We start from the raw sequence: 15,154 nt of genomic DNA, 5'->3' as shown, positions 1-15,154 counted from the left end.
TCCTTCTGTGATATAAATGCCACGGCAAGCTTTGCATATAAGTCACATGGGGACATACTCCATATACAGAGGTACTGCTTATGATTTCAGTCTTGCATGAGTTCATTTTGACCAGCCTGTCTGTAGTTTTCAGAAACTCTGCAGAGTGGGCTGCTTCCTGTACTTTGGGGAACTAGAATGAGTTGAAAAGGAAAGCACATTTTCCATCATGCCATTGAAGCACCGTTAAATATTAATTCACACAAGGTGAACCATGGCTTTTTTTTTTTTTTTCTGGAATATGATCCTGACGAGAAAAATATAACTGGAGAAAATGGTTGCAAGACAATTTCAGTGAACAGAAGTAGACTTGGTGTTATTTCATGTACACTGTCTGAAACGTAGGCATCTAGTCTCAACTGATTGCCTAGGCTGTCTTTGTAGCTAATGATGAGAGAGCCACTTTGCAGACTTGTTCATCCCATGTGGATATAAATGGCTCTGGCAGACTTTTTTATCCACTTGAAACACCTCTGTATACAGACAATTATGAAAAGGAATAGGCTGTGGAAAACAATTCTGTTAAAAATAATGGATTAAGCCTTGGAATTGGCTTTAAAAAATATGTTAAGAACCGGCAAAAGTCACAGAATCTACTGTATATGTAAGACTTGTTTCTAATGATTCACTGTCTGCCTTTAACCCAGGTACTTTTAGTGTTTGCCAAAGAAGATAACCAGAGTAACGGGTTCTGTTGGGCATGTGAGAAAGCTGGATTTCGATGTAATATTGCCAGGACACCTGAGTCTGCATTAGAATGTTTTCTTGATAAACACCATGACATTATCATTATTGACCATAGACATTCCAGATACTTTGATGCAGAAGCATTATGCAGGTAAGCACCATTTCAGTGTAATTAATGCTTAACTATATAGTTAACACATCATCAAAGGTTTTTTTTTTTGCTTTTATATGACCCTTTTATAAAATCTATTGACCACTGATATTTTTTGGACAGATATCCACTGGCAGCCTCAAATCATGTTACTTCAGTGCTTTACATCTGATAGCTGCAGCATTGCTGTTTGTGTGCTAAGATATCTGAAGCTTGATCTGGCTTGGAGCCACAGCATTCAAATTTCTTGCCATAGAACTGGGTTTTTTTTTCAAATACCTGGTTCCTTGTTTGCACATTAAATTAACTGCAAAGATCTCATGTGCCACCAAGCGATTTTTTAATGAATATATTCACTTCATTAGTGTACTGATTTTTCTGAAATGTCACTTGCTGCTGAGTAACTCCAGATGCAAACAGGCAATGTTTTGTGTGCACATTTCCATACCTACAACATTTGAAAATCTGTTGTGAAGAGCAAAGTTGCAAACTGGTTCCAAAAATACTTTCACAAACTGCTGTAAAGTATGAAAAAAGGGAAAAAGGATTTGCCTTTCTGAGTCTCTCCACAGAGACTTGACAGGCAGTGATGCCTTGCTTCAGTGACTTTGCAGTGAAATACCCCATGGGAATGTGTCTAGACTAAATAACAGTCTGTGGGGTGGGGGTGGTGGGGTCAGATTATGTATCCTGGGTGAGTGCAGTGGGTTCAGGGTACTGGGACAAAGGCTCTTCCCCTTCCTAAACTGAAGTACCTAGATAAAATCTTTGTCAGGCAAAGACTAGATATCAGCATTGTTCTTGTTACATTTTTAACATTCTCTCCCAGAATAAAAGAAAATGCTCATTCAATGAGTGAGACCAAGTCCTGCAAACAAGTCCATTACATGCTGTTTCAGAGGGGAGAATTTTTGCTATTCCCCCATTGAGAGTATTTGAGGTTTAGATTAATCTACATTCTCTTTGTCTTTTTTTCATGGAGTCACAAACACTGCTAAATTTATTCTCATTTCTTAGTGGTCCAACAGGCTTGGAATTCGGTTTTTGTTTTGTTGTTAAACTCTTTAGAAGAAGCATTTAAAGAAAAGCACTGTGTGAAGTTTCTGTAAAGTTACATTTTCTGAAATGTGAACTTAAAAAATGTTAAATGACCTTGCTTTTTAAAGGTCTATCAGAACAACGAAACCCTCAGAAAATACAGTCATTATTGGTGTAGTACGAAGGTAAGTATTCATATCTTTACTTTTACATGATCAACAAATTGCAAATACTAGCACTGGAAAAGTAAATACTACATTAAAAAACTTGAATTACAACATCTTACTGTGCTAGTGTCAATGTGTTGTACCATATGGAGTTTTCACCATCCTTGACCACAGGATTGGGACAGGATTCTCGATTTCTATTTTTTACTGCAGAGGTCTCACTTTGGATTTTTTTGTTTTGTTTTTTTCCCCTCTCCTGATTACTGAGGGTTCTAAGACTATGTTTCAAATAACCTCTGCAACATCATGTACAGAACTGTGAAACTGCCTCGTAGATCTGTACTTTGGTATTAATAAAAATAACACTTTGAACCTTTCTTGATCTTTCAATCTGATTAAATCTCAGCACAAACAGGAGATCTGTTGAGTTACAAAAAAAAAAGATGTAGGTGTAGGACAGTTTAAATTAGCATCTGACCATATAGGTTTTAAAAAGAAAAAATACTATATTATGACATCTCAGTAAAGCGGTGCATATGCTTTTTTCCTCCTCTCCCTCTGAAAATATTACTTATGTATCATAAAATAATGAAAATGCAGCATATTTAATCTGAAATTAAATAAATGGAAGATAGTGTCCTCAGAGTACAACTTCGGGAATGTCCGTTTCTCAGAAAACATTTATTCTGAAAACCAATTCTGAGGTGTTGAAATTTCCCATTTAAAATCCTGTTTTCCACTACCATCATATCTAGTCAACAAAAGACTGTAATTAAATATTTCAAGGGATTCCATTGTGAATATATATTTAATATTTTTATGCCAGGAAGCCTTCTGACTATGCTAACCATTGCTTCTGTAGTCAGAATTGTCTCTCATCAAGGAGAGACATTTACATAAACTTAATATAATTGCATTTCTTCCAGATTCCAGCCATGTAGGCTTTCAAGTGAATCTTTGACTAGGGACAGCATAAACAACAAAGAATCCAGTACTGAAAAAGAGGGAATAGTCCAACGATCTAGCTAATGGATTTGTTTTCTTAAAGCATTAGTTTTTTGTGATGTAAGCAGCTCATCACATGCAAAAACAAAAGTAAGATTTCGGCTTATCTGTGCCGAAGATGAGAGCTTATAAAAACCACAAAAAATATGTTTTATTCATAGATCCTATAAGGATCTAGCCATATTATCCTTTAGTGTTATGTCTGCAGTACAGGTATGTCAATGGCTTGTGAAATTGGGTCTCAGCTACAGAATTAATCTCTGACTTTATCATCCTTCTTTAAAAGGCATGCTGATCGTGAAGAGTCATCAATATTGCCCCTGATCTCTGCTGGCTTCACAAGGGTATGCGTGTTTTATATGCTACTAGGTTGCTCTGACATTCTGACATGCAAGAAACTATCCAGAAGTTTGTCTGTCAGTGACTATGTCAGTAATCCAGGCTGTCAATCCTGTTCATGCTGTCCATTCTTTTATATATATATATATATCCCAATTCTGAACTACCATACACCAGTAGAATTAGAATAATGCTGACTAAATAAATGGACATTCTCAGGAATCCAAGAAGTGGCGCTGAGACTTTTCTACTTCATACATTTATTTCAAAGTAAGTACATGATGCTCTGCTTGAAAGGTTGACATTGACAGAATTGACTCTAGTGACTATAGCAGAGCCAGAGGGCAACTTGCAATGAGCAACAGAACATGCTGTGGGGAAATCTCTTCTATCAAATGCCAGTTCACATCTGTAAACAGTCTTCAGACACTGTCAAGTGCTATTATCTATTGTTTGGAGGCACCTGAAAAGTATTACATTGAATCTGTTCCTTGGAAACTATTACAATTAAGTGGGAAAGGTGCTTATTAGTGTGTCTGTTAAGTGGATTCCTCATTGCATTAATCTGACAATGGAACAAAAACGTGCATGATATATAATGTGATTCAGAGTATTTGGTTGCATACTCACCAGATTTTTGGTATCCCATCACAATCTATTTGCACCTATTTGCTTATTTGTATTAAGGTCCTAATACAGGAAATGCTAGCCTGAAAATAACTGTACTTATATGTACAGACTCATTCCAGTGGGCACATAAGTAATCCAACACAGGTTCTGAATTATTTATGGATCAGAGCCTTGAAGATGGGACTAATGGCAAAGCATAGCAAATTTTCTTTAGCAGCCTTGATGTGGTGGCTCACCTTTGATAATCAGTCCTCCCTCCAAAACAATCAATGTCTGTGGCAGTTTAGCAGGAACAAAGATTTAAAATTCAGGCTCATACCTGGCAAATATGAGATGTTTTAAAAAAACATCAAAGATACTGATGTAATTGCTATACAAGCCCCAAAATGAATCAATTATATCCAATGGCAAGTATATTTCTCAGGAAGTTTTGCTTTCCTCTATGTATACAATTTGGGTTATTAGCAATTAGAAACTCATAATAATCTCCAATTTTGATGACTTGAGACACAGCATAATTTTTTCACTGTTATTTTAAATAAGTAGCATGAAAGCATAAAAATTAATTTAAAGTACATCATTTTATATAGTGATCATGCTGACAGTCACAGAAAATAAACATATTGTTAAACTTCATTGCCATGAGGATCTGTCACCTTTTCAAAATGCAGTAACCTGAAGAACTTTACTAGTCCCCAAAAATAATCTTCTCATGTTGCTTGTGTTACAACATGTTAATTTTTGGCATATCTACTCCTTTTTAGCTCTTTATCAAGCAAAAGAAAACAGAGCTTCATACCCTTGAGTACAGAAATGTGTATTAATGAAATATTTCTAACCTTTTGTTTGCAGAGATATATAGAAAATTCTAATATAATGGCCTGCTACAATGAGTTGATTCAGCTGGAATTTGGAGAGGTGCAGGCACAATTCAAACTAAGGTAATTCTACCAAAAACATTGTCAACAAAAGAATGCCAATTCAGACACATCCTTAAAAGAATATTTATTTTACTGTATTGTAGTTAATTATAGATTGTCAGTTAGTAAAGTACAATCTTACTCACTATAGAGTTGCAATACTTTATTATCATATACAATAAGAATTATGTGGATTAAATTTAATCAGATGTCTCTTTTTTTTTTTTTTTTTTTTTTGTCTCCAGGGCATGTAATTCATTATTTACAGCATTAGAGAAAAGTCAAGAAGCCGTTGAGATCACAAGTGAAGACCATGTAATACAGGTTTGTTCCAGTTACTTTTATGGGTCCAGAAAATTGCTCTGTGGACTGACTGTATTTTATTTCATCCATGATTACATTTACTCTTTCTACAGTACAAGAATCTAACCTAACTTAATGGTTCCAAAAAGATTGGAGTGAATTTAGCTGTAGAGAAAATTTTCTCTATTTAAAATATCTTGCATAAATCAAGTCAATTTAAAGGGAGATTGTTGTTTCTGAATGAATAATGATTTACTCTCTTGTTTTTATTTTTTGCAATGAGTCTTCTATATCATGAATGAATATAGCCACTGGCTTATGTGCATTCTTTTCCAAAAATATTGTGTAATAACTTTATGCTCTTGGAAAGAAAACCTAATTGATGTTCTGTTGAAATAAAGGTAGTGCGCTTTTTTTTTTTCCTTGAATCTGATATTGTTTGATGCATTGGAATTCTTGGCCTAACTGGTTTTGAATGTAAACCTATCTTACAAATTTCTTTTAAAAAGGAAAAAGAAATTGTGTTTATGTTTGCAGTCCTGAGAACCATCATCTTTATAAGGGAGTTAGTTTCATCCCTAGCTACGAAGGCTGTGAGGTGTGATTTTATTATCGGTAAAGAGCTTGAGTCTAAGCCTCTGGGAGTTGTAACATGCATATAAATTGTACCCTCTTGACACAAATCTTGACAATGGAAATTTCATTGAAGTATATGCCACCTTCATCCCTTTTACAAAAATAACAGAACACATCCTGAAGTTGCTTTCAATACGTTTTTTCAGACCAAGTTTTGTCCCTCTGCTGACAGCCCCAGAATACGAAAAAACCAACATGCAAGAGTTCTGAGCTCCAGCAGGCAGGCCTTTCTTACATAGGGGGTTAACCTTTTGGAAGGAACCTTTAGAGGAGAACCTTTAGGAGCAGAGGGCATCCAGTGACACCCTTTTCATTTCCCTCATATTGAAACACTGTGAGCTGTGAGGCATTCAGGTGCTGTTAAGACAGGACCTGTGTCTGTAACTCAGCTAGCTAGCGGGTCATGAAGGTGTGTGCTATGGGTATCAGTCTTCAGTTTTGTTGGGCAAGGACCACAATATTGCAGCCAAATGCAACATTCAGTTGAGAGAAAGTTGCTTTATTACATGCCACTTCTTCCAGTGTGCTTGGCTGGGCTTTGCCTAGAGAGGGGAACAGTGATGGTTTGCCCCTGCACACAGCGAGATAATTCCTTTGTCAAGAGATGAGGTTGACATTCCTATGGTACCCCTCATCTAACTTGTGATTTTTAGGAACATTGAGGTAGGTTTGAGGTTATTGGGTTTGAGAACTGACAGAGCTCATTTTTCAGGAGTTCATGTTGTCCGTCTAAACTCTGTAGATATGTAATGCTCAGCTGTTTCCATAATTTCCCTCTCTTTCCTTGCATACACACACTCTGCACAGCTCTTCTAGCATGGACATTCCTGTTTTGCTTCACAAAGAAGAAAATGTAGACATCTCTCTCAGGAGCAGTACATAGAGAGATTTATTTCAGGCTGGGAAAGAGATTCCTTGGTTTAGCAAATAGAAAAAAAAGGGATTCGGTTGTGCTTTAAGTATACTGTTGAATGGATTTTTGTTTGTTTTTATTTCACAGTACGTCAATCCTGCTTTTGAAACAATGATGGGCTATCAAATAGATGAACTAATAGGAAAGGAATTAACAGAAGTGCCTATAAATGAAAAAAAAGCTGATTTCCTAGATACTATTAATTCCTGCATAAAGATAGGAAAGGTGAGTAATGTCATTGTATCCCTTACCACTTGCTACCAGTAAAAGTTGTTATTGTCCAGTGATGACATGTGATGTAACTTGCAGCTTCATAGACACATAGCATTTGCAGCTTTCTTACTCAAACAAGAAGAGGAAGTAAAAAAATGCTAATTTTTTAAGGGCTTCTTTCTCTTTTCTTGCTTGGAAGTGGTCCATATTTTATGAAAATAAGTGTCTTGCTGTGTTTATAATATATGCTGTATGTAGCAAAGGGTGTGGGAATATCAAAGAGAAATGGGATGGATGCACATGTTATCCATTGTGATGTAAATAAGAAAAGAACCGTGTTGAAGCATTGCAGCATGAGATGTGGAAGCTGGTTTGCAAGTTCAGAATGTAAGAATATCAGAAGAGACATTTGCAATATCACTTGAGAGTGATAGGCAGTGTCAGCTGCCAGCTGCCAATATCTTCTATTCTCTAATGACATGGGAGCTGTCTAATGGATTGCCATTAGAAATGTTTGTTGCACCAAGAAAAAGTGCATGAGGAACTGCATCTGGCTTCAAGGGAGGGCATTACAGACAGACATCACTGTTTGCCTGCTAGCTCCATGATGTTCCCTTGGGACTATTGTGGCTGTAGTGTGAGGATCCATCTGGGAGCTTTCATTTGCATTTTGACAATGAAGTGTAGATGCTTCTTATGTCATTGAACATGTCATGGCACCTTACAGGAAGAAGATCATGGAGGTTACACAAAAAGATTTGGGAACAGGTGTGTTTGTAGATGTGTCATGGCCCATGCTCAGGCCTGCGTCAGGATAGCTAGTTGGGTCATACTGACTGTGCGGGGAAGCAGCATGTTATTGACACAGAGCAGGAAGATGCTAAAATGAATCATGACACTCTGCGTATCTAGGCAGTGATGCAAAAGCACCGATGCAAAGTTGTGATGAGTCATACTCTGTAAAATCAGGGTACCAACACAAGCATTCATCAACAAAAGCTGCACTCTAGCTGCGTGCAGATTGCATGTGCATTTCAACAAGAATGTGTCCCTAGTTTCTACATGTATTGGCCTTTTGGAGGAGATCCCAGCAATACACAATAGCTTGGATTATGGTGCTTCACACCTCTGTTGCCTGACAGAAGTTATTTGAGTAAATGTGTAATACAAAACTGATGTTAGGAGGGAGTATTTATTAAGTTATAATTCAAATACATTAGATGTGTCAGGCTTTAAATCTACAACATCAATTCTCAAGATACAAAGTGATCAGATTTTTAATATTTTAGTGTGCTGATAAAAATGTCTTTAATAATGGAAATATATTTTACTCTATGAATGATATAAATCTAACCCTAATTCATCTCTTTCCTTGCACTTATTTTACTCCTGGCTCTAGGATTTCCAACTGTGAGAGCTAATGAAATACTACTTATTTAAACCTGTCTGTCTGGAACAGCTTAAGCTTCTTTTAGGTGGATATATTCTGTTTACATGTTTTTTGTATTTCCCTTGGGTACATTTTATAGTACACAGTCTATGTACCCTTACATTTACATATTAATAGAAAAATTAATTGCAGATTTCATTCTTAGAGGAAGTATTTGCAAGTAGAGGTTAACCGTGTGGCGCAACATTTGAAATACTGCAGCCTTTTGGAGGTGCTTTAGTTTGAAATCATTTGTGTCAAGATGTTGCAGCATTTTCAGAGGTGCCTAATTTGTGTCTGGATCATTCTGACATGGTCTGTATGTTGTTTCCAGGCTTGGGATTTTTTTTTTATGTCCTAAATTTCAAAGACTGCTTCCCATTACAGTAGGCTATCTATTGGCTACTGTAGGTTATAGCATACCAAAAAAGCCAACTGTCTACTACTGTGATGTTCTCTTGTTAACACGTTTGGCTTTTCTGTGTTGGTCAAATATGGCAATATAAGAAAGGCAAGATTTTCTGATCTTTAGAAAAATGTAAGCTGTATAAAATCTACCTCTAGTCTTTAAATGGACTTTAGGAAGATGAACCCTTGCAACATTTCCCCTCATGCTGACAAACATAGCACTGTGAGCAAGTTCAGTATATCCAAACAAAAGTTCATAGGCATTATACACAGAAATTGCTAATTGCATGGTACATACTGATTCTTGGGTCAGGGTGTTGTTTCTGTTAGCAAAAAAATATCTCTGGAAGTTCATTTTTTGTTACTACAGCTGGCTGTAATTTGCAAGAACCCAGCGTTATTGAAAGGCATTTTCACCCATCCATACTTATGGAGTTAAAAAACAAGTTGTACTTTCTTCATTCTTCTCTTTCATTATTTGGATTACATCCATTAAGATGAAATGTGCAGTTCTGACTACAGTTTTTGCTACCTCTGATCTCTGCAGTTTGACACAAAGCTCTTTATCTTAGTTTCGCTGTTTCTGAAGTGAGATGGATAGCTATCGATAAATCAGAAAAGACATGTAATTCCTCTCACGCCTTAGGAATTATTTGCAAGATAGCTATCTTTACAGAGGGAGTGAGAGAGCGATCATGCTCTATGATAAACATCTATGGCAATTCCTTCCTAACTCAGCCTTACTTTCCATGAGATTATTTTCATGACATCTTGTGTGTATTTTGGTTTGCTCTGTTTTCTACAAGTAGCTTGCTGAACTTTGCTGTTTAGTGCAAGAAGCCCCAATTTAAAAGGAAGGCTGAACTGAGGGATTACTTACCATGCATGTGTAAGTGCTCAGTGGATAGATGCATGCCATGGCCTTTTTCATGAAGTTTGAAACCTCGGTGTTGATTTACTCTATAAAGGGCAAACCCATTTTTTTGCTGTGTATAGTTTTTACTCTGCATTTGTTGCCAGCATGCCAGCCTGTGCAGAGGTGACTGATCACTGTACTTGGGTGTCTGTAATGTAGACATAACGATGAGCCTGACTGACAGCACGTCTTGTGAAGTAGCTCTTCTCTGTTGGATGGCTGACAGAGGGTCTGTGAGAGAGCATATGCTGTTCTTAAAATATGTTTAAGTAACGTCCCTGGGAGAGCTTTACCTACCAGCAGGAGTTTGGCTTGGACTTCCCGTTTCTCAGAATTCTGCTGACCTTCTCCCTCACACATTTCCTGCCATAGTTTCACAGGTTTTAGAAATTCACAAGTTGAAGAATCGATCTGTTGACTAAGAACACATTAGTGAATAACCTGTCTTGAAAAGGATGCACTTCCAATGCGGGAATTATTCAATCTGTACCTTATGATTTCAACGCTTTGTGCATATTCTGGGTTTATTACCTGGGTTAGAGATCGATTACTCATCTCTGCCTCATCCTGGTTGTCAGGAAACTGTTGATATGCATCCTTTTAATTATGAGAGCGTTGAATTTTGTGATGTTTGCTTTATCTTCATTTGTATTCCACATGCAGCTCACAGGAGAAGATATTATGCTCACTTCACAATTTGTTATGCACAGTTCTTTTCTCTAACAGATCCTCGGAAAAGCCTTTCGTATTTTTTTCTGCACAGCCTGTCACCATGCAGCTCTCTCTGGGCTGGAGTCTTTATTTGCTGGCTCCATCAACATAAATGCAAAGCTGTTCTTGCTGTACCTGTGCTCTGGCCTGCTTGACTGTGAGATCTGTCAGTCTAACATAAATAAATATGTATCATGTGCCTCATGAAGGTATTTTTACATACATTTAAGAGATCTGATCTACAGTCTGCAGAACTCAACTGAAAGACAGCGATTGGCATGGGTAGTTTGTATTAAATGAATATGCAATATGGAATCAATTATTTATTAATCACTTGGTATTTATTAGATGCCCAGCTCAGAAGAGGCATCTATTAAATAAGACCAACAACAACTATTCTAGGGATGAAAATGTGTAGGCAAGATTGTAAATCTTGTCAGGTGCCAGATTACAGAAGACTGGCTCTGTTAGAAGGTTACTGATCCAGAAATGAAAGGGGGAGACCCAGGATTCCCAAATTTTGTTTTCCTCAAGTTTTTCTAAATAGCCCTGTGAGGGGGCAACTATAGTCCAGGCACCACATGCGAGGGGAGACCCAGGGAGGTCCATCAGTGCTGGGGTGTATGTCTTTGCTGTGGTATTTGTATCACAGTTTGAGAAACAGCAGCAGTGTGGTGAGGAAGTTGGGAGGGAGCAACAGGTAAGGGGCCCATGCCCTGGCATGTGCTGAAGCTGCGTTTAGCCGTGTCTGCATCTGTCAGCGTGGGAGCTCTCCTACTTCACAGCGTGGGTGTGGCCTTCTCTGCAGGGAGGTGATTTGGGAAGGGGTGGTAGACCATGATGGTACCTCCTGGATTTAAAATCTCTTCATAACAAGTGGTTGTTTTAACAGTATCTCATTTAAAAGCATGTCTTAAACAAGGGAGAAGAGACATTTCCCCAGTCTCATTGAAAGAGAAAATGAGGCTCTGCACTAGAAAGGTCACATTTCCAGAGGGGACAAAAAAAAAAGACTTCTCACTGCAAAATGAAAAATTCTTTTCCACCATGTCTTTTCTTTTTCCCACTTACGAATTTTATCACAAACCAATCGTACTGGCAGTGACAATCTGATACTTCAAAAATTGTCTACTTAAATGTGATCTTGAAACCAGAGTGCTTTTAGAAGGGAGGTCAGCAGATTGGAGGCAGGGTCCAGTAGCTACTCTACTAGGCTTTCTTTTGCTTTAAAAAAGCCAGGATAAATCTCTGCTGCTTTTTGAGATTGAACTGACAGTGTGGAAAGTAAATGTGCTGTGATACCAAGCCGCTTTTAGTCACAGATATATTTAATGTTAACCAGTGATAAGACTTGGAAACCATGCAGGAGAGACAATGCAGTCCAGAATTAAAGGCTGACAGGTGACCCTAATGGTTTCTCAATGACCTTCCTGGAAGGAGTCAAGGAAAAGGTCAGGCAGGTCAGTGTAGCAGTCCCAGCTGTGTGGTGCGTGATCCTGGGGCAGGGGACGGGGGTGCCGTGCACTGTTAGAGCCTGCTGGCACTCCTGGAACCTCTGGGACTCTTGTTCCAGGCAGAGCCTGGTCCAAGCTCTTGCTCTCGTGAGGGTCTTTGCCAGGTCTCCCCTCAGTGTCCCCCAACACCATTGAGGTAGGATTGGGAGGAGAATATGTGGTTCTGATTCCCACAGCACCTGAGGTTTGGCTGTTGCCATCAGGGCACTCACAGGCTATCCCTCTGGAAGTTCTCCATGCATTGGCAGCAACATACTGACCTACAGGTTAGTTACAGGGGAGAAATTTGAGGGTAAGCACAGTTTAACGAGTCTTGACTGGTTTTGTATTGTAAGATAGGTTTCAGTGAAAAAGGGTATGAAGCTACAGCTTCACTTCATGTTTTATCTGGACTTCCTTCCACTTGAATTCATTTTTCAGGAATGGCAAGGAATGTACTATGCGAAAAAGAAAAATGGAGATAGCATACAACAAAATGTGAAGATACTACCTGTTGTCGGACAGGGAGGGTAAGTATGAAAGCTACAGCCATGATTTAAGTCTGAATCAAGGCTCAATTTAGAGTTCAGTTACTTTCAGCAGACACTGGATTACCCTGTTAGTCTGAGTATAAAGGAAACTTAAGCAAGGAAGGGAGCCTCAGACCTCTGCATTTAATTCCTTGGAGCAAAATCAACTTTACATGCTGTGTGCAGGGAGAGTGAAGTTCTCTTAATTCTCCCCTAAAAGGAGCCAAAGAACCAGATGTGCTCACTCGTGACTCTTACTCTTCTAATACTCCCTGAAGTGCCAGTGCATCCTCTTCTTTCTGTGCATTGTGTTGGGACCATCGGGACCTACATCCTGGTCCACTGTGCACCTGTACTATTGTCCCTCTGTGCTCATCTACTCATGGCTGTTGCCAGTTGTCTTTATGTGATGAGGTTACTCTATGCTTTGATCGTGGTCAAAATTCAACCATGTCTTGATTTTTTGCAACTTCCATTTGGTCCCTAAATAGAGCATTTGGAGCACACAGGTATACGTTAGTTATTGGTACACTTACGATGAGTCCTTCTATACTACATTGGGAAAGAAAGTGGATCAGATTGCATGCAGTAGTAGTTTCAAAGCCCTGTAAGGCAACACAAACATTAATTAAAAGCATGGCACATTATCTTCCAGACTTGGCTGAGGCAATCATGAAGGAAAGGCCAAATGCAGCTTCTTCGTGTTTTATTCTTAAAACAAAAGTGGTTTGGGTTGATTTCATCCCTGGAAGTAATTCACGTTCTCTACTCTCCATCAATAGAGTGAAAACATATTTTCAGCGTAAGATGACAAAATTCTAAGACCAATATGTTTTACATACATTGCTACTTATGGAACAATCTAAGTCCGTTTGAAGCTGGCTTAGAAAGTTTTCTGATAATCAAAGGTGTAGTTTTCAGGTTGATTGCTGTATCCCTAAATCCTATATAAGGTTTTGATTGCCGGACTGCACTGTTGCGTGTTTCACATTTATATCATACCTGAAACATCCTACAGTAGCCCAGAAGAAGCTGGGGGGGGGGGGGAAGAAAAAGAGAAAGAGAAGCATCTTTGCAAAAGATGCTTCCATTTTATATTCTCCATGATGTGCAGAACTGTGGGGTTTTTTGCCATTCCCAGTTGAGCCTTCCTGCCAGAACAGGGTTTGTCCTATTAATTTGTTGCTCTTACCCATTTTGTGTATCAGCACTGAATTAGAGCTGAGGTTTGGATGGGAATTAACACACTGTTTTTTGCCTACAGAAAGATTAGACACTATGTGTCAATTAGTAGACTGTGCAATGACAACAATAAGGTAAGTGAAAATAGTGCTGTGCTTGCTTTAGTTTGAGCCCTAAATATTACAAAATAATGGAAAAGTTCTGACTAACTGGGTTTCTCATACTAAATTGTAGGCGGAGAAGACATGTGAACGTGTTCAGGCTGAATCTCAGACAGGTATGACACATCTCTTCTGTCCTAATAAGCGAAGAACGTACCTGGGTAAAGAATAAAGTCTGTTGTTAGTGATCTTACTGAAAGCCACAGTTGCACAGGACAGTCTGAACCATACTGTCTAGCTAGCAGCAAGCTGGGAATCCAACTCAAAGGACAGAAAAATAAATACAAGCCCTCTCTACCTGCCTCATTTGTTTTAGAAGTGATATAAAGCAACCTTCCCTTGAATATGCAGTAATAGGGCCCCAAGTTGGTATTGTGGTATTGCTGGATTCAGTGTCACATTTCAGTTGTAGGTAGTGGATCCCTATGACAAAATTAGAAATAAGAAGGTTGCTTTCTCGTCGCCATGTTGCTGTGGATGGTCTATATGTATGTTTGCATTGCTTTTAACTGTATTTTGGGGTATTTACATGTGGATGACCAACACTACCATTCACCTTCATCCCACATATCAACACTTCAGTTAAGACATCCTTGGCATCCACGCTGCAGGTACTTGTTAATTGTAGCCTTGGTAGCACAGATTGTATCTGCTGGAGTCCATAAGGGACCTAGGATACATTACCATGGTGGATAGTGTGTGCCTACTGTGGTCCACCAGTTCTTTGTGGTAGTTGTTACTAGAGTGAACTCAGGTGTGTTGCACAAGCTGTATGCACAACTACAACTGTGTCACTGTGTCAAGAGAGAAACTTTTCCTTCCACGCTGTTAGATCCGTTCTGCAAAAACACTTAGGTGGTTCTGCCAGAGAGCATGACTGGGTTCATGACAGTTGTAATTGGGTGAGAGTTTAAAAAGGAGCTTTCACTGGCTCTCATTTGCTGAAGCATTGTGGTAAACATCATTCAGCTGCTATCAGGCTTTCTCTGAGTTTCAGTTCCTGTAACATACATCTTAGGAACAATTTAATGTCATTGTACAATATCATTTTCTCCACAGATATTCAGACTTGCAGACACAAAGACAGAAGGAAAGGATCACTAGATGTCAGATCCACAACATCACGAGGAAGTGATGGTATGTTAAACAAGTAGATTTTTCTGCTGTCTATATATATTCAGATTTTTATGTGCATACATATATACACACACAAATACAGGTAAGTATGTATGTGTATATGTACACATACACATATAAAATAGCAAGTCATCAATTCATGAACA

The 15,154-nt window shown here is 38.4% G+C and overlaps 1 protein-coding gene across 7 annotated transcripts in view; it reads left to right on the top strand.

The window, feature by feature from the left end:
- Positions 1-15,154, top strand: part of PDE8A (phosphodiesterase 8A) — a 142,739-nt gene that overhangs the window by 94,110 nt on the left and 33,475 nt on the right. For all 7 annotated transcript variants that reach the window (XM_042803762.1, XM_042803758.1, XM_042803761.1 and 4 more), the window contains exons 3-12: positions 687-877; positions 2,044-2,100; positions 3,374-3,431; positions 4,909-4,997; positions 5,222-5,300; positions 6,916-7,053; positions 12,440-12,528; positions 13,793-13,844; positions 13,945-13,987; positions 14,931-15,008. In XM_042803762.1, the coding sequence (XP_042659696.1) occupies positions 687-877; positions 2,044-2,100; positions 3,374-3,431; positions 4,909-4,997; positions 5,222-5,300; positions 6,916-7,053; positions 12,440-12,528; positions 13,793-13,844; positions 13,945-13,987; positions 14,931-15,008 (874 nt within the window). The remainder of the gene's footprint in view (positions 1-686; positions 878-2,043; positions 2,101-3,373; positions 3,432-4,908; positions 4,998-5,221; positions 5,301-6,915; positions 7,054-12,439; positions 12,529-13,792; positions 13,845-13,944; positions 13,988-14,930; positions 15,009-15,154) is intronic.

This window comes from Tyto alba, unplaced genomic scaffold (assembly GCF_018691265.1).
Source record: "Tyto alba isolate M040663 unplaced genomic scaffold, T.alba_DEE_v4.0 Super-Scaffold_41, whole genome shotgun sequence".
Taxonomy (NCBI): Eukaryota; Metazoa; Chordata; class Aves; order Strigiformes; family Tytonidae; genus Tyto; species Tyto alba.
Note: the sequence above shows the minus strand (reverse complement) of the source record. Positions and strands in the feature narration are given on the sequence as shown.